General features: G+C 40.1%; 1 protein-coding gene across 1 annotated transcript in view; it reads left to right on the top strand.

The window, feature by feature from the left end:
- SHANK1 (SH3 and multiple ankyrin repeat domains 1) overlaps nucleotides 1–19,422 on the top strand; it is a 51,648-nt gene extending 32,226 nt beyond the window's left edge. The window contains exons 15-24 of the mRNA XM_053451854.1: nucleotides 7,687–7,769; nucleotides 8,170–8,294; nucleotides 8,909–9,044; nucleotides 9,655–9,735; nucleotides 13,300–13,323; nucleotides 13,945–14,001; nucleotides 14,441–14,565; nucleotides 14,782–14,890; nucleotides 15,378–17,928; nucleotides 18,497–19,422. Of these exons, the coding sequence (XP_053307829.1) occupies nucleotides 7,687–7,769; nucleotides 8,170–8,294; nucleotides 8,909–9,044; nucleotides 9,655–9,735; nucleotides 13,300–13,323; nucleotides 13,945–14,001; nucleotides 14,441–14,565; nucleotides 14,782–14,890; nucleotides 15,378–17,928; nucleotides 18,497–19,067 (3,862 nt within the window). The 3' untranslated portion in view covers nucleotides 19,068–19,422. The remainder of the gene's footprint in view (nucleotides 1–7,686; nucleotides 7,770–8,169; nucleotides 8,295–8,908; nucleotides 9,045–9,654; nucleotides 9,736–13,299; nucleotides 13,324–13,944; nucleotides 14,002–14,440; nucleotides 14,566–14,781; nucleotides 14,891–15,377; nucleotides 17,929–18,496) is intronic.
- The last annotated feature ends 1,035 nt before the right edge of the window (nucleotides 19,423–20,457 follow it).

Here is a 20,457-nt window from a genome sequence, read left to right as displayed (position 1 = left end):
TGAAAAAAAATGTAGGGCAATTGTTGTTTTGTCTAAGTGGAACAGCAGCTTTAAGGTTTCTAGAGCCTCCCTACCAACTCAGTTGCCCAGAACTCCTTTAAGTTTAGTGCCGGAGTGAAACTTTACATTAAAAGCAAAGGAAGCCAGAAATGTTGGGAAAAGCTCAGTAAAAAAAAAAAAAAAAAAAAAAAAAAAAGAATTTACAGAAAATCCGAATTTTACTTTTTCCCAATCCGTATTTTATTGCATGAGCAAATCACCTAAATATATGGGGGGACACGCAATTACTATACTGGTATAAATCTTTTATTGGTACAGTATTTATAATAACCGCGATAGAGTCTTTGTGTCTTTGTGAGATTTCGGAATTAAAAAATAACTTTTACGACGTGTAAAGTTTTAAAAAAAATTGGATATTTCTGTTGAGAAATTACATGGAGGTCATGAAGATAGATATGTGATTTGTTGGTTAAAAAGTGTTTTGACGTTATAGTTGCTGGGGTCTTGAGTATTTGTGTGTGTTTGGGGGCTTGGAATGATGTCATTTTAAACTTTTCTAGTGACTCGGTAACTTCATAACTCATAACGTCTAAAGTTTTTATTGTTTTTGTTGTATTATGACTTAGTTGATGCTTGTAGGACATATTGTTCTAAAACGTGAGCAAGTTGAAATTGTTATCGGGGCCGAATTGGCCAAAATTAGACGCAGAGGAAACAAATACCTAATTTAATTTGTAGGGAGCAAAGGTCACGTCATTCCTGACCTGATGTCTCTTAAATAACAGTCATCAAATACAATAAGTAGTTTGGCCAAATGCACCAGATGTATATTTAGATGTAGATTCTGGAATTATGATGTCATAATAATGTTACTAAATTGTACTTAGACACAGTTCAGCCATGGGTGCCATATTAACTCAACAAGGTCCACATGGTTGTCTTCAGAGTTACCTTCCACCCTAGACATAGTCCTTGTATTCTCTAAGTCATATCCAAGTGTCATCTCCGGTGGGCCCCTGCGTTATATTGTTGACCTGCCCTAAAGATGGACCTCAGGTCCCTCAACACCTGGACCTTCAAGGGAAGGTCAATAGAATAGCTAGGTGAGATTGCCGTGCGTGGTTCAGTATTATGTTCATGAGGTTCAGAAACATTCAGCTAAACTTGGCAATGGTACCAGGCTCCTCCACAGTTCCTACTATGTTCTGCCAACAGCTGAAGTCCTCCCTGTAATCAGTGGGGGCTCGGACTGGCAGATCCCATCACGCTTCATCCAATAGATAATTTGCCAAGCTGACACTGTCGCGTTCTGTTGAGTTGTACAAGAATTTTATGGCAGATCAGTCCCATTCGGCTCCATCTAGTCTGCCTATATTTCCTGCTGTAAAGACCCAAAAATGAATCGGCCTTCATCTTAGATTCAGGAGCCTTACGCCTATCCACGCTTCCTCATTGTAGTAGCCTCTAACCACTTCTGCTGGGAGGCTGTTCCGCTCATCTACCACCCTTACATCTAACCCTCTGATCTGGCCTCTAGATTATGGCCTCTTTATAGATCATTGTAAGTTACACACGGCCATAACTGCCCCTTGACAGTGTATTGCTGGGTACCAGAGAGGCGTTTCTTTTTCTACGCCTCTGAGAGACTAATAAGTAAGGCTTTCCAAGAGTTAATTTTCGGTACAAAGTCGGGGTAAAGGGCACATTCTGTTTCTTTTGTTACCTTCACTCCATGAGAACATAATCTGATTTCTGCATCCCCCTCTCGCCGTGGAATTAGGTGGAATAAGGAAAGCTATTGAAAGCTATTTAAAGCTAGGAATATTTAAATGAAAACCAGCCTCGACCATGTTTTCTTCTACTTTTAGAAGAAAACATTAAAAGTAATCCTTACTGATGCCACATGTTTAACTTTAAAGATGATCTCAGGGGTCATAGCTACCAACAGCCCCAAATCTGCACTCTCTACTATGCAATACAAGAAGCAGAATCCTCAATAAGAAGGATAAGGGTCCAATTGCTTTTCCTATAACTGAAGGACCAAAGGACATATGGCCAATGCTTCTTCTTCTTCTAAAATCGTATTATTCATTGATTTGTATAGCGCCATCATATTCTGCAGCGCTGTACAACGGCCAAACAGGACAGTAATAACTAGTAACATTTTGGACTTAGAAAAACGAAAGGTTAGGAGGTGACATCTCAAAAGAACATATGAGCTACAGTCTCAAATGTTTCTGGTTTGATTATGGGCTGTTCAAATGAGCTTACAATCTAAAACCAAAGATGCTATAACAGATCGTCTGGTGTGAAGTGTCCTTCAATTTTCAAGCCATTAGCTCCTGTTTATCAGTTTACGTCAATCTCTGTTATATCACTCTCCGCACATTTGCATAGAGGTAAAATATCCATGTGGCAGCTGTCAACACATTCTAGTTTTCCGTCAAACAATCGGTCTTACGGTACCGTTGGAAGAGTAGTCTGTCTCAGCTGGGCCTTTTGGGTCCTTGTGATACCATTTAGTAGGTGAGAACATTCCAAAAACCAGATGTCTAATCACACAAAGTCTTAGGACCCCAAAAGACCTCTTCTCCAGATGTTGATCACTTTAAAGACTGGCCTCCTCATTTCCAGTCCTCCTGTCCCTGTTGAAGAGGCTAAGAGCTTCCATAAGGAGCAACCTCCTCTGGTCAGACATGGAGACTTTAACTTGTTGCCTCATTTGCTTAATTAGAATCCATCCTTTGATTTCCTTGATGTTGGGCAGAATTCTTCCAGATTGAAACATTCCTGGTTCAGCTAGATACTGGGTCAGAAGCATGTTAGTGTTGGAGTTACACAGGTATGATGATGATGATGGAACGGTAAAGTTAGCGATCACCGACCCAAGCCATGTTTTATTTGCGAAAACATGTAAAGGTTCTAAAAAGACAATTTCACAAAGGGAATGTATGTTGTATTTTTGTTCTACAAAGCAGGTAACCATATGGTCTCGTCCATGAAGCACAGGACCATCAAAGTCAAAGTCTAAACTCTGTAGACTCTCAGTATGTAAATGTATAAAGGATACAGTGATGGAATTTAAACCTGCATGAGAATGACATGATGTTATCCTGAAACATAAGACAAGGAACCGAATAAATAATATTTAAGGGTTGACAGACTAGATGGGCTGAATGGTTCTTGTGTTCTATGTTTCTGTGTTTGGATCTCCAGACGCTGGCAAACTGTTTGGTCATCTTTAAAATAAAATGCTGTAGAAGAGGCTGAAACACCAGCTTCCTTTCTTTAGATGACATCATTTTATTCCAATGAACTTGAGAACACAAGATGCTATTTTTGTCTTATACCTAATCCTCCCCGTGATGCTCTATAGTCTAATGTATTGACTGTTCCTGGTTCTGTTGAATTGCTTTAGTTGAATTCTGCTGGGCTGGGGAAACAATGAAATATTTGCATTTTTGGGGGGGCTATTAATTCTGAAACTGCCCTAGTTCTAAGAACGGGTGAAAGGTGGAACAATTGCGCAGAACCAGTAGGACGAACGGGATTCTGTTGGATGTTCTAGTTGGACATTGGTCCTTAATGGTCAGTGGCGGTTCTGATCAAGGGCCACCAAGCCAAGGGCGGCAGGTCCAAGGGGAGAGGCAGCCCCTCTGCCACAGGCAGCACAAGCTCCAGTAATTCCCTTCCGCCCCGGCGCCGGACCTACTGCCAGGGTATGACATTTTACCCGACAGACATATAATTTTGGGAGCCGGCTACAATTATTTTAGAAGCCAAGAAGGCATATATCTCAAACTACAGGGGCCACGGCTAAGAGCCCCTTGGCTTTGTCTATTAGAATTTATATTGCTAATCCACAATCCTATAGTCTTTAAAAGAACGCTCCTCTACGCTATAATCGTTTCGGATGAGATTTTCTTTTTTGACTTATAATAGATCAGAAAAATGACCGTTTTTCACGCTCAGTGTTTTTTTGTACAGGATAGTGAATAATTTTGACTCAGTTCCAACGCATTTGGCGTACATTTGCCAATTAAGTTGATATCACATAAATATTTATGTTATAAGAAAGTCAACCAACCTACCAAGGTTTTCCTATATATTTTTTTCCTATAAATGGAATGGAAAACTCCACCTTTTTTGTTTTTTTTTCTTTATTTTACAGTATTTTGGAAAATATAGGATAGCATTCCTATAAGAAAAATAATTTGGATATCTGGGGGACTTCAAGGTGTCTTGAGCCTTTTTTAAAAAAAAGATAATAGTCATATAGAATGGAGATACGTTCTTTGATCATAAATAAACCATAATAACTGAGCTACAGAATTAGAATAAATTATCCTTTAAAATAACGTCCTCGTTGTCTTGTACTCGGTAGGGAAACGGCTACCCCGCTGGGCAAAGAAATTATGATCTCCTTCCTATAAACTTCAAGACAATTAGGGCTGTGTATAAAGGTCACCTGGAAAAAAAATAAATAATATTTTTTTTCTTTTCTAATATAGTAACTAGGAATTAAAATGATAATTATTCCTATTTATTAGCAATTAAAAATTAAATAATTTTTTCATAATTTTTTTTTTTTCCTGGGACGCTTTTTTTTAGCCCAAAAAATACCTCAACTACAACTTAATATAATATTTAGTGTCATAAAAAAAGAATTGATCTAATATTTTAAACACACTGTATAGAAAAACTCCATCGGTTTATTTTATTGAATGCAATTTTTCATTAAATTAAAATGTTCTATTAAAAAAATTAAATATTTATATTATATTTATATAAATATTTATATTTATATTTTTTTAGCGTGGAAAAATAGGTATCTACAATATATCCTTGCCTTAAATAATCCATATTATCATTACAGCCGTACCGATTCAAACAGTTTTCGTAACTCGACCCATTGTACAGCGCTCTGGAACTTCATGGCGCTATATAAAACAGTTAATAGTAATAATAATAATAATAATGCTGTATAGGGGAGTTCATCTTGATGGAACTCAGCTGAACGTGGCCTCAAATCATGTCTCAGAATTCGCGATTCGCTAAGCAATTCCTAGAATCGTTATTCCCTATCGACCTTGACTCCTTGGACCTCATTTAGAAGAAAGGGCTTAAACTAATGATATTGACAAATGTTTAAAGAAATTTATATCAGTGCGCAGCGGTTGCTCTCGTCGCCATACCTGTCCTGATGGGGAGTTTGTAGATCCTGGCGGTCTAGCAGAAAAGGACAGAAAATCAGTATTTTCGGTGGTGTTTTGACGTTTGTGATGTCATAGCCTGGATCTCTCCATTACGGCAGATGAAGGAGTTGGAGTAGACAGTTTGATTGGCTCATTCTGGTTCTGCCCCACTAGGTCATCAATAAAGAACATCATAGGTACTTGGTGAACTATCCTATATATATATATATAACTTCTCTTGCAGTACTCTGCGTGTGTTATTTAATGCCGCTATGCGCCTTTCATGGTCTTATTTAAAAGAGTCGTGCGGCAGTCGTTGGAAAGGTTGGAAACCTTAAGATAAGTACGGATGAGTGGGAGGCGAAAACGCCCATTGTTACACCATGTACAGTCACACGTAAAGTTCTCATGAAAATGTCCTTATGAGCCTTGAAAGAAAAAAAAAAAAGCAGCTTTTTTCCATGACCACGGTGTGTAGGATTGTAAAGGTCGGGGTTAATTCGCGGTGCAGGTGACCTGAACATTTTGTTTCGCTATTCATTCCGAGGGGCCAACCCTGGTGAGTTTCTCCTCCAAGACCTGGCCCCTAAATAACTCCTAGATAATGTGGGGTGACGCTCTGAAATTCTTCCATTGATTTAACGGTCACTGGGGGTCAGGCCAGGACTGGCCATCTTATACATCGGACAAAACCCAGGTGGGCCGGTGGCCGGTAGGGCTGCATACTTGCAGGGTTAGTAAAAACTGTGACGCGTCTGCAGGGATCATCAGACCCATCATAGAAGCCCCCCTATTATGCTACAGCAGATATGTCCCTTAGTCCTGTTACAGGTGCCCCCCACAAACACATTCAGTCCTTTACAGGCCCGCTGTACACACATGGTTCCATCACAGGTATGTTCTCACCTGTCCTCCCACTGGCAGGTACCCCACTTTTCTGAATCCTCCTGACCCATTGCAGGAACCACATTGTCCCGTTAAAAAAAAAAACTTTGTCCCATAACTTCCCTCGAGAGTTTTCAGGTTAACCACAGAGTCTGTGAACTATCACCTTGACATAGGCCAACCCTTTGACATTATAATGGCTGGAGAAGTCTTAATTGTTCACTAAATTGGGGTGGGGATGCCAACGCATTTCATACATGCAGCCTGTTTATTTAATAGCTTTACATAGTGACCTTTTATTCAAGGCCACTACATGGTTTTGGAATAGGGTTGCCTACTTTGCAGAACTGTCCCAACGATTCCATTATTGTCTCAGACATTTGACAACGCATTTCACATTCCTGCAACGCAGGCTATGTTTGGGGAAGACTATGAACAATAGCTGCACCGATGAGATGTTTCCTTCCGTCTTCTTTGTCGGTAAAACCTAGTCTATGCTTCTTTAACTCCAAGCGTTCATTATCCATTCTGTAAGGTCAGAAGATTCCTCTTGAGAGCTCCAAAACGCTGGTTTCATTTGTCATTCTCCACCACGGTCTCTTACATTAAAAGCCTTTGCCTTGCAACTTTTCTCTATCCATTGAGATCTGAAGCTGATGTTTCACAGTCTGTCAGCCGTTTTGTTATAGCCTTTCGTCATATTTGGTGTGTGCGCTAGGACTGTGTCGAGCGAATTAAGATGCCAGTTCCTCCGTCGAATTAGATCTGATTTCAGGATGCTTAGTAGGGGTCATTTGATAATAACGTTTCTGTTTTACCAGCAGTTTTTTCTTACAATGTATTTCATGGTGTATTTTCCTATCTGGAAATGGGGATTTATAAGTATTATATTAAGTTTCTTGTCAAAGTACAATTTGTACGATGGCCTTCTCCATTATTTAAAGGGATGATCCAGCCGGCATATGCACTTTAATGTATATGAGAGGTAAGTGGTCCCATTTTTGTGTGGCTCCCCCTTGCAAATGCATGGAGGGATTCTCTTTGTAGGTTTAATGAATGCATATTAAAGTGCGTTCTTTGGTGGAGAGGCTGGCTGGGAAACGCGGTGTCACTTTAATTCTTCTGGAACCAAGAGGTCTACTGATAGACCATTGTAACCTCAAAGCAAAGTAGAGGGATGGAAGAACGGAACATCTGCAGTTTGATTGGTATCAAGATTTATCTAGATAGAAAGCCTTACACGTAGAGCAAATGTGTCTTAAAATGGTAATAGTCATGGTTGCAATAAGATGACTCACTTTCCATCTTACTTATTCTGGATCATGGAGAACCGAAGCCTTGCTTTCACTGGTAGGCTACATACCTCCTGACACTTCAAGTGGCCAAAGTGGCTAGTTGCATCTTCATTCACTTTATTAGTTGGAGCAAAACGCCAAAGATCATTTTTACTCGTGGTGACATCACTTACCGTTATTGATACCAAGTACACCTTCTTCTCCTTTGAATGCTCTTAGAAATGATGTTTTTGGGACATGTACAGAGCCAACCGTAACTTGTTCCTCTTGCCATCCCTGGATCAGTTGTAACATCTGCATTTTTGTTTCAGTGACTACATTATCAAAGAAAAGACCGTGCTCTTACAGAAGAAAGACAGTGAAGGCTTTGGCTTTGTGCTGAGGGGAGCTAAGGGTGAGTATGATCCCTCCATTACTTGCGGAGGGTGACTGGTGTCTCTTTTCTTTAAAAGACCTGAGATGGAGAGATGGGTTCTCCACAAAAAACGTTTAAAGACTTTTAACAAGTAGAAATGACCACCATTAAGCCGACTGAATACAAGACGTGAAGGGTCTCATCCTTTAAGGATGGAACCCATAATGTTGATGGAGAGCTCATGTCAGGCTGTAGTCATGCAGGCTCTAACTTTTACGGATGTTACAATCTCAAGTAGTAACATTAAAATTCCATCAGAACCTCATCATCCTTTAACAGTCATCATTAGGAATCATGTTAAATACTGTATAAATCTGAAAGAAAATAACAATAAATAACATTATGAAAAGTTGTAAAAAATATTTTGGACAATCTGCAGCACAAACCCCAATCGAAGAGTTTACACCTACACCGGCATTCCCGGCACTGCAATATTTGGAAAGCGTGGATGAAGGCGGCGTGGCCTGGAGAGCAGGGCTCAGAATGGGCGATTTTTTAATCGAGGTAATCACATTTCAACTTATTATAGACAATCTCAAACATATTAAGTTTCCACCGGGAGAAACGTCTATAGTGGATCTCTACGCTACGAGAATGGAATTCTATGTAAAATGGAACAGGACCTACCAAGCTTACTTCATAAATGATGCTTAGTTCATGCTGGTCTTCTGGTCCTCAAGGTTTTGGTAACACCGTCAGTTCACTCAGTCGTAGTCAGGGTTGGTTTTCACCAAAAAATAAGCCAAATCTTTTCATTACAATAAGAGAGCTTTCTTTCATCCCAAAAGAATATATTGATTGGACCTAATGGCTCGCAAAAGCTCAGATATTTTGTGTCTCTCCATAAAAGCAACGTTGGCCACTATGCGGCCTGTTTGTCGACTTTGGTAGACATGCTCAAGAGAGCTATGGCACAGCTTACGTTGCCAGTAAAGCCCAGCATGAGGTCATTCCAGTTCCTCGGTCGCTGACCAGTACAGTAGTCAAGCTTTCTTTTAATGACGTAATCTGTCTACTATTTTAAAAAAAAAGTAGACTGGTAGACAAGATAGCGTGAATCAAATTTGCCAAGATTGCCACGAATGCAGCCTGATGAAGTCTGATTTCTCTGTTTTTAGGTGAACGGGCAAAATGTTGTGAAAGTTGGACATCGTCAAGTAGTAAATATGATTAGGCAAGGAGGGAACAACCTGATGGTTAAAGTCGTCATGGTTACTAGGAATCCAGAAATGGAGGAAGCTATGCGGAAAAAAGGTACAAATACCTATTGTCAATATTTCCGTACTCCTCGCTTGTTTTATGATATTGCTTATTAATTTATTTACAAAAAAAAATATTATATTATTGTTATTATACATTATTCGGTCCAGCTATCGCCCTGTCAAAAACTAGCATTAACAATTTTTAAAAAATATTATTAAAGCATTTAAAATCCTTCTTATACAGTCCTTATGTTATAGAAACAGTACATTTGATATATAATAGGAACCTAAAAACGTAATATAAATATAAAAAAACATATGCTCTATTAAAACAATTTAAGATTAGATTTAATGCAACTTTGGTAAGAGGTACAGGGTATGACACCCTGTACCTCTTACCAAAGTTGCATTAAATCTAATCTTAAATTGTTTTAATAGAGCATATGTTTTTTTTTTTTATTCTTTTTATTACATTGCTTGAGTTACTACTTATTATTTGTTTTTTGATTTTTTGATTATTTATTTGTATTTTGTGAGGATTGCCGTTAATAAAAACAGAAATGGTCCCTGGAATAATAATTCTGAAATGTGATGTGTTATCATGATTAACTTTTTCTTTTTTTATGGATTTTTATAATATATATTTTTTTAAACTACTTTAGTGCCACAGCAGACAAAGCGCGTTACTCCACCTGCAATTTCACTACGATCAAAATCCATGACATCAGAATTGGAGGAAATGGGTAAGCTTTTCAGATCTTTGCTAATGTTGATTAGTTAAAAATTTGTTGTTATTATTATTATTAATATTATTACTATAATATATTATTATTTAATATATGTTAATATATTATAGTATAGTTATTTATGTCATTTGAATTTAGAATAATTTAGTATTATAAGAATAAAATATTCGTCTCCTCACAGAACTCCCCCCCATATAGTTATGGTACAGAAACATTAATTTTGCAATACATAAATACATTTAAAAAAATAAAAAATTGCTTATAATAATCACAGTAAATATTACAATATTGGTCAATCCGGAAATTATTTTCCACCTTTTGGATCTGAATAAACACATTTTCCCTATTTATTTTTTACTTCTAGTGCTAGAGGCTCATGCGTAGTTCCTTAAACACTCAGGTAGACGCTAGGAAGTGGGTTACAACTCGGCCTACCTATTGGAATTATTAAAATTAAGGTTTAATCTCAAACATGACAGTTGCTATTTAATATCTAAAAAATAACACCTTTCCACAATAGTATGCTAACCTTTGGGGCTGTTTCCTCTCCTGGGTGCCAGGATATGCCGTCAAATTCTGGTGTTCCGCCTTTTAAGAACACATAAAGGCATAAATAAAATATGGAGGATGTCCCGACTTGGGATTGTTGGGGAGTTCAGTGATCTCCATTTTAATAGCCCCATTGACCACTGGTGCTACCAGAAGCCTGATGGCCCTATAGGGCGAATGGCTCCCTGTTATGTGGCAGAAGGGCTGCTGGATTTACTGCCCTAGACCAGGATACGCCACTGCCTGCCAGTCTGTGGGGAATTTAATTTAAAAAATCCCCCACTGTTATCGCCATAGCAACCAATTAAACATTCCTTCTGATTGGACGATTCCATTAGGGGCTGTGGCGATAAGGGCACTTTTACAAATATTGCACCGGTACAACATTTTATCTCTAACCCTTATTATTTTTTATGATATATAATAGCACGAAGCATCTTTGGAATGTTGATGCAATGTGTTCTCAAAGAATGTTAGCGGCACTGAAACTGAAACCCGCAGATGGCTAAACTAGAATATTCGAAGAATTAGCATCTGCACTTTCGTAGATTGAAAGATAACGGTGACATATTGGTTCTGTATGTGTCATAATTGCACACCAAGAATCCTATATGCCAGAACCACCCCCAGAAATCATTTGGAATGAATTGTTACAATCTTCCATGTCCTAATGATACTGGACAGAATTCTCTTGAGGTTGAAGTTCCGTTAATAAACTATTTATAAATAAGTTTTAAAAAAGTTAAAAAAAATGAATTCAACTATTCCTCTCAATACAGCTTGATGACTATATTGTTGTTATAATTAAAGTTTGTGAACTGCTATTTGGTAGCCATAGGGTGGAATTAGCATGCCCCAACAAAATGCTTTTATTAAAAAAAAAATAAAAAAAATGGTTCTTAGTGTTGGGTGACAGGGTCCCTTTAAACATAGACATTGTTCTTAAAGGGGCAGAAGAGCCAGCTGTTCACCTTCTAGGTCAAATTTCATCTTCAAACTCCATTGAGTGTGGGACTAAGCCAAATTTACATATTTTCATGATGCCTGTGACGTCCAAAGTTGTTCATATTACAGTTAGTATTATGATCTGTCTTAATGGTAGTGATAAGAAAGTAAATTGATATACCGTATATTAAAAATGCAGCCCCTAGTGATGTGGGACACACCGGCTACTTTAGAATGTGGGAGATTATGCCGTTTCTAGAGAACGTGTGGTTGGATTGTCTATCTCATTAGATTTTGTTTTTCATTGACGTGTCTTTATCTGCAAGCTTTTAAGGTTATTACCCTGCTTGTCATTGAAATAATTTCACATCTCCGAAAATGTTGACGGGTATATTTCTCTTCTTCTTTTCTTTCCTTTTGTGTTTTGATTCTTGCCTTTCCATCCTTCCTATAAACATTTCCATTAAATTCTCCTCTATCCTCTTTATTATTTTCATATACGTTTTGATATACCAAGTGGAAAAAGGTACTTTGATAAACACCGGTGGTTCCATAAAGCTGGTGGCCACTCATGTTGGTCAAAAGCTTTCCTTGTCCACAGAGACAACCAAACAATCGCTCCGTTTTCATGATAGATTGGGAATTTGTGACGATAACCCAACACCCTGCATAGCTGGGGGCTTGAGGTTATATGTAGGGGTCTACTTGCCTTATGGGGTAATGAATGTTGAACAAAACACCAAAAATTGGGTTTAATTTGCAGGCTTTTACCTAAACCCAGGAATGTAGAAGGACATTATTTTGACCACCAAGTGTCACGATTATTATAAATTAAAACCTAGAAAATAATATTATTTTTTTGATTGTAAACATTATAAAAAACATTTATCTATAGAAGTACCCATCCAAAATACATAATTGGAAAATAATCTGTAGATCCTAGAAGCAGTGGATAGGATTGGTCCATCCGTTCATAAATGATAGAGTAACATAACAATGTATATTGCGTATGTAATTTGTTGGATACATCGAGATACTATCAACGATCCGGTGTCTGTACACATCTTATCATGACAACCGGCTGGGTAATTAGGTAAATCCAGCTGCCATACATCACCTTCTGTAAATCACCGGTCACCTCCACCTCACGTTCTGCTGGTAAGATAGTTTATGTAGATCCAAGGATCGGTTACCGGTGAAATGGAGACCGGCAAGAGGAGCCGCATCTAAGAATGTGTAAGTCCCAAACCATTACTGTTATGCCTGTAGTGGAGGGACAGGCCTCATATAAACCAGGGCTTTGGAGGTTGTAGCTCATTAGCTACATTTGTATCTTTCTTGTCCTTGTCCTCCGTACTCTTTCCATAGTCTGGGATGGACGGTGTTTCAGAAACAGCCCATGATACTTTCAATCGAGCCATAGTTAGAACTCCGCCAGATCCACCTTATTGAGTATTTGTCCATTTTCTAGGCTAGTATGTGTGGTTAACTGTTAACTCCATCCAGCTATGCCTGTGTCCCACCTAAGTTGGCCAACTTTCCTGGAAAATGACCTCAACGTTGCTTATATGGGGTTATTATTGGCCATAAGTTATTTTTTTCTGGTCTGGTGGAAAAATATTGGTAACTACAGCTGCTCCCTGTCCTACTCATGCATTGCTAATAATGTTATTACGATTATTTGGATGGGTGCGATATGCTTATAATGAGTGAGATGTGGTGACACGCCAAGCTTCGTATGGGTTGGGGAGGATGGGGCTACTGGCAAGACTTTTCCCCTCCATCCTTTTCAATTTCACCGTAAACGTGTCACTCAAGACAATTGTGTTGTCCACCTGATGGGAATCCATTACTGGTTGAGAATGGGAATGTTTGTGGGATTATAAAAAAGAAATTGGTCCAAGAGGAGATTAATTGGTCCAAGAGGAGTCTTTAGCTGAAGGTGACACCTGTTGACACAGGGAAAGATATAGAGCCCCTTCAGACCCCAGAGGTCTCTTCCTCAGATGGAATGCATGCAATTAGAAATGGACGCTCACTAACGACTTCTTTTGTTGTTTCCTTTAGTTTCTCCTTGGAAAAAGAAAAATGGTAAGCGTCATATTGAATTATGGACCCATTGACAACAGATATTTCTGAAAAGCATCTACTGAGAATGATATCCAATTTCCAAGCGTAGCCATAGAATGTTTGAAAGGCAAAAAGAAGCACTTACAAGCATCCCTTCTCTTAAATGTAGTATCCATGCCTCGGAAGCTTCCATTGGCTCATGAATAATACCGTCTGGAAGGCGCATGTCCTCGACAAGCGGTCCTTTGGCTGACGCAAATTGGTCGTTGTGTGTTGCAAGAGTTAAACGTACACGTATCGTCAAAAAAACAGCGTTCCCAGAAATTCTGTGTCATTTCATGAATTCTGCCAGTATTTCCACCCACATTTCTGGAGCCTTCTTCTATGTTTTGCTCCCATTTTCACCAGGTTTTGGTAAAATGGTATAAGTGCTCCTTACCTGTTAAAGGAATCAATATTTTTGAAAAATAGACCAGTCGCTTAAGAAGTGTGACGTTCTACCTGCCTGGTATAAAACAGTCTGCACGAGGTTTTGTGGTTTTCTTGCATTTAATCGTGAAATAATTACTGGCAGGGTGTTAGATAGGTGGAACGGCCTCCCAGCAGAAGCATTCTTACCTTTCTAATGTTATTTCATTTTAGAATATGAGCCGGCTCACAATACAGAGAAGAAACGTACTGTGTACCAAATGGCCTTAAGTAAGGACTGAGAAAAAAGCCAACTGATTTGACAAGAGTTTGAAGACCTGTCGTTTTCCCCTAAACCCTACAATTTACGGTTCTACACACTAAATAAAGCAATGTTTAAATGTAAAATAAGCCATGGATATGTACTAGAAACTCAACTTCTCTATATATTTTGGCAGGGACTGGTGGTTATTAGGATCTGCATGATCATTCCACCCCAGTAAGCTTTCTCTACCCCATTGTTGTGCTGTTTGTTGTTGAGTCAAGCCGCCTTCATAAAGGTTGGGCCAAAGGACAACACAAGTTACAACATCAGATTAAAATTTTGCATGCGCCTAAAAAGATGACTTTCTGGATCTTAGAATTATGAGAAACTCTGTTTTTTGGGTCATTTTGCTTATTCCTGCTGTGCGGTGGAGACATCCAGTTGACCGCTTTTCTTTCCTTTCAGATAAACTGGATGAGATTCTGGCTGCTGCCCAACAAACCATTAGTGTTAACGAGACCACTAGTCCCAGCCCGCTGACACCACTAGGATCATCACGGACCCCCGGAAAGGGATTTTTCTCCTCTGAGGTATTAAAAAAAGCCTATTTCTTGTGTTTCTCAGTCTTTGGACTGGAGACCTGGTCCTAGAGACCTCCTGTACTGCTTAGATGGCAACAATGGCAACAATGGCAACAGGCCATTGTGTTTCTTGGAAAAAAAATAACCTCCTTCTAGTGGTATAGATGTTGGGTTTTTTTTACGGAATTGTATATATTTTGCTACTAATGTTCATGATTTCTGTAGTCAAGCTTTGGTCAACATAGAGTTCCAAGTGCACAGTCGGTGTATGAGAGGTCTTCCTACTTGTCCTCTTCGCCCTCCCAGGCCATGATGATGCGCCAGAAATCCATTGGTAAGAAATATTTGTGGATACTGCTGAATTTTATTTATTATAAGTTGATTTAAGCTAAATTGAATATTATACCAGCCCTTTAACTTATTCCGTCAGTAGCCTTCTACAACCAAATTTTTAGCCTTCTACAGGCTTTTTTGTGATTTTTTTTTTACTTTTGTCCTCCTTAATTAGTTTTCTGAAATAAAAAAACTGAATTATTTATTGACTATACAAATATATAACGTAGATTGAAATGTAAGATGAAAAACAGCTGTTTACCAAGTTTCTGGGGTTTTTAGCAGTGGAGATTATGATATAACAACCAAAATTAGCTATTTAAAGAATCTATATTGGGTTTGTTTTTCAAAATTAAACTTCTGTAAACCCCTCCAAAATCTGGCAGTAATTATAATGATCTCTTGAAAGACAAATCTGCAACTATTCAACTGGAATCTGATTCCACAAGATTCATGTTCTCACTACCTTCCTGAACTCATCGTTACAGGAACAGGAGATGATGAAAAGCCATTTTTGTCAGCGCCACCAATGAAGTTCAACCGAAGTCTGTCGGTTCCCAGTTCAGAGGACATCCCTCCCCCTCCTACGACTTCCCCGCCAGACCCTCCATACAACACCGCTCCCTCACCTTCTGCCAGGGTTAGTCCGGTTCCCAGATCAAACTTTAATCAGAGTGGAGATGCAAAGCTGTACTCACCAACAATGCGACAGGAGAGCGGACTCTTCGACCAGCAAATGATGGACGCTACTCGAGAGAGACGAGACAAAATACAGCTTTACCACCAGGACTCTGAACAGGGAACCGACGATCAGATTAGAATGGCAAACATGAGAGGCTGGAGATCCCAGGCACAAGAAATGCGTTACTTCAACCTTCCAGCCAGAGCTGCCAGCACCGCAATGTACGTCCCGGCAAAGGCAATGCGTCGCAAAGGTCAACTGGTCAAGCAGGTTAAGGTGGAAAATGAACAAGAACAGAAGCAACAACAACAACAGCAGCAATACCAATCTCATCACCAGTCACAGCAGGCAGCAAAATCCCACGAGAAAAGTTCCATTCCTATCCCAACCATCATTATCAAAGCCCCATCGACTAGTAGTAGCGGAAGAAGCAGCCAAGGCAGCAGCATGGAGGCTGAGACTCAACCAGACCCAATTCCGTCCCTACAACTACGCGACAATATTGATTTTACGAGCCAGTTTGGAGCAGCCATTGTTGGCGCAGCACGGCGGGACCGTGAATGGTTTAATGAAGCCCGTCGAAAGTCGGCTCTCTTTCTCTCAACAGATGAAGATACAGAGCCCACACCTGCCCCAAGGCTTAAGCATTCCAAATCTATCGATGAAGGTATGTTTTCCAGTGAACCCTACATGCATCTCAATATTCCCGCCAACTTTGCAGTCCCTGTAAATAGAGACGTTACTAGTGGGTATGCTTACCAGCCTAAATCTGGCAAGACGTATGGCGTTAGTACAACTAGCGCTTTTAGCACTGTGTGTTCCACTTTTATTCCACAACTACAATCATGTTCCAGTCCACTGACAATGTCTAATGTTAGCCCAGGTGGAGGAGCCACCACTCCACTCATACATCCACTAACAGGAAAAATCCTCGATCCCAACTCTCCACTTGGTCTCGCATTGGCAGCCAGGGAAAGGGCTTTGAAAGAGACCCAGCAGCATACCCGAAACGAGGTGGAAGGTAGGAGATCGCGTCCATCGTCACCACGCTTTCCAGAACAGCCTAAGTCACCTCTTGAATCGAGGAGTAGTTCCCCACACCGGCTTTGGGACTCTGGATCTGTTAAAAAAAAAGAGATAGATTATAAGCCTTGTATGGTGTCTTCAGGAGAGAGGAAATCAGACGAAAATTCTGGCCACCGGTCACCTGCTCTGTTGCTTCTCCAAGGGGTTGAACAAGGTAAAGCATGGGAAAAGAGGGCGGAAGGGGCAGAAAAGATAGAACTACATGTTCGGTTTATGGAGAATTCCACTCACAAAGATGAGGAAGAGCACGGCAAAACCCCATTAGTTAAGGAAGTAAAACATGAAAGGCCAGTAAAAAACACAGTGGCAAATCATCCTCAATTGTCTAACACAAATCCTGAATCGAATGATACAAATTCCAAAGAGAATGGTCTCCCTTTGTTAGTCCTGCCTCCCCCAGCACCTTCTATTGATGTTGATGATGACTTTCTTTTTACCGAGCCCCTTCCTCCACCCATAGAGTTTTCAAATAGCTTTGACAAGCCTGACTCCCCACCGGGGGCAACAGGCATGGCCTCCAACCTTCCTCCACCTGTGCCTCCTCCACCTCCTGACTCCAGTAACACACCTGCATTAGACTCTACAACCTCTAGCCTCACTTCTTATGACAGTGAAGTAGCAAACTTAACCCAGGGGACTCCAGAACTCAAAGAACCTCATGTCAACTTTTCATCCGTTGTCTCATCAATCCAAATACCAGCTTCGGATACCATAGATACAGTGACTGATTCTGGTATTGAAGAGATTGACAGCCGTAGCAGCAGCGATCACCATCTGGAGACGATCAGCAGTGTCTCTACGTTGTCCAGCATGTCGGGTTTATCAACAGAAGGAACAGAACTTCTGGACACTTACATTACTTATCTGGATGGGCAAGCATTTGGTGCTGAAAAGGCTGTCCACCAAAATAAGATCCGTTCAAGAACATTTCCAAGTAGAACCCCTGGATTACTCAGGGATCCTATTACAGCAACAAGCACTACCATTTCCATAGCTCCTTGTACAGACAATGTCTTTACACTGACCCCATCTCAAGGGCCTTCGCTCAGTGCAACATCAGAGTCAGCCAAGGAGGCTCAGCGGAAATCTCCCACTCTTCCTTGGGAGGACTTCTCCCAGGAAAAAACCTCTCCTGTCTCTACAGTAAAGAGCAACATGATCAGCGAGCTGAGCTCAAAACTCCATCATATGAGTGGAGTTTCCTGGTCTCGGCCCCCAGAATCTGCAGTTTCTTTTGCGACGGAAAGACCTTCATCTCTCCAGAGGCACAGGTAATGGTATGGGTTTAGCTAAAGTCTTTTTGCCGATTTTATAGTCATATCATTTATTTACTTGCCCAACAATATGTGTAGGTAATTTGTTGAGATGTATTTATTGACTTAAGTATACATTCTATTGGCTATTCTTTGTAATGCATAGTTAATCGGTGAAAATAAAATTCCTTGTCTTGACTTGCATAGAACCCATTGCATCAAAAGATAAACCCCTAGGATCTCTGGTATGTGTTGAGACTTATCTATGTGTATTCATTTATTGCAGTAACTTGGGCCATGTATCTTAAGAACAATTCTGATATAAAGTTCTAAAATTGATGCGGACCAACTGGAACATTCCATTAGTTGACAAGGTGGCTGCTAATGATTGATTTTGACTTTCCAGGACTGTTCTTTGTAAATATAGCTTAGTTTATGACAGTCAGTGATTCTAAAATTTGGTGACAGGAGAGACCCCATATGGCAGTATAAAACTTTGTGTGTGTACCCATAGGAGATAGATACCTATATATGTGTTCTCTGAAGGGCTATTAACTCTGATTCATCAGTTTGTGTCTTCTTATAGGATAGCTGATGATTCGGCTGCTTCCTTGATTTCTTCTAAACCTGTGAGCAGTTTGTTCCATAACTGGCCTAAGTCTCCCCAGCCAACTCCAAAACACCCCAAAAGTGTGGACTTTGACATCCGGCCTACTCTTCGACGAGCACCGAGCCCTTCAGCTTTGTCGACGGAGCACAAAATAAGCCCAACTCCCCGTCCGTCTTCTCTCCCCATCCTGCCTTCAGCCCCTGTCTATACGGGAGTCTTTGACCTGAGAGGATCTCCCACTGCAGCAGGTGACTCTTTCCCCAGCTTCCAAACAGGCAGTCGGTCGCTTTCCCCAACTCATTTCATCCTACCCCCTACAGAGAAACCCTTCGCCTCTAAGCCTATTCATTTCTGGACAAAATACGATGTGGCTGACTGGTTGGACTATTTAAATCTTGGAGAACACCGAGAACATTTCCTAGACAATGAGATTGATGGTAGCCACTTACCTTCGCTAACCAAGGAGGATTACATTGACCTGGGAGTGACCAGGGTGGGTCATCGCATGAACATTGACCGTGCTTTGAAATTCTTCTTGGAAAGGTGATTTGAAACATAATATGATTCATAGTTCTTTCATCTCAACACTAATCCATTATCACAAACCAAAAGAAGGTTTGTTACAGAGTCGCAAGGCAGGCACATTTGAATGTACTATGAGGCCAATGAAAAACAACAACAAAGGCAAGAAAATCATTGAAAAAAAAAAAATATATATATATATATACTACACAATATATTTATACACACATACGTATATTCTTAAAACTGCACAGGATTTTCCTGAAATGATTGATTCACCAGCTGCTTATTTTACAGTTTTGGGGGAAAGAGGCAATGACGGGTTCCTTCGAGAGCCGGTAAAAAAAAAAAATAAAAAAAAGAAAACACATTCTGGTGGCGCTGTTGGGAAAGGAATTTATTCCGGAGCGCGAGTCCTCCCTTTCCGCTGCGCCGGTGTTTCTGATATTCCACATGTACTGTCAACGTAGAATGTAGTAATGTCACAGCCAAACATAGAAAGGAAGAAAATAATATTAAATGTGGTGGAAGGTGGGCGATAAGACGGGGGGGGGGGAGGAGATGACCGTGAAGAACATTCTACCATTGGTAGTTAACTACCTAGTTTTGAGAAATCATGATCAACGCCTTCATCGTCATCCCTATTCTATGTTTGGGTGATATTTCCATTCGGGTACCATAAGGGTAGACGACCTGTACCTGCTTTGCTGATGATCCTAAACGAGGATCCTTTTTGGGTTTGAGGTCTAACATCAGCTGGAGCTTTGATGGATTGCTTAGCCCCAGGTTACTTCAATTTTGTATCAACTAAATGGGTAGATTTTATTATTCGTGAACACAATGTTATTTAGAGGGGTCAATTATGACCCATATTTAGCACTGGTTTCCCCCCCCATAGGATTCCCAGGCGGCTCTTAGAAGAGCGCTACCCAGTCGATAGAATTCAGCGTATTCTCAGAATGTAATAGGGATTCTTTTCTTTCTTTGCTGGGTGTAGAGACAGATAAGGAGTCTCGCATTAGTACGATCGCGGGAGCGATTGTTTCAAGACGTAGTAATTTAGCAATTAAAGCTAAATAAATGGGGATTACAGCTAAGAACGCTGTTCTTCTAATAAGCCGGGGCCTTTGAGTCAAGGTGTTGTTGCCTTTATGGATTGGAATAGAAAGACATCTGGTTGGCGGCCAACAAGCACGGAGCACACGTTGCCAGGAAGCTGTGAGAATAAACATGGAGTGCAGTCTGTCTAGATTTCAGAGATGGCCAGTTCTTGTTTCTGTCTTGGGTAGGATGGACTGCACACTCTCCTTCTCTTTAGCCAAAGCCGAAAGACCACTGTGCTGTTGTGACTGGGAGCCAAGGGTTCCTTTAAATCAGACACAACGTTATCATACTTTTTGATTCTGTTCCTTGCG

Source organism: Spea bombifrons, chromosome 12, assembly GCF_027358695.1.
Source record: "Spea bombifrons isolate aSpeBom1 chromosome 12, aSpeBom1.2.pri, whole genome shotgun sequence".
Lineage (NCBI taxonomy): Eukaryota > Metazoa > Chordata > Amphibia > Anura > Pelobatidae > Spea > Spea bombifrons.
This window is presented reverse-complemented; position numbering and strand designations above follow the sequence as displayed.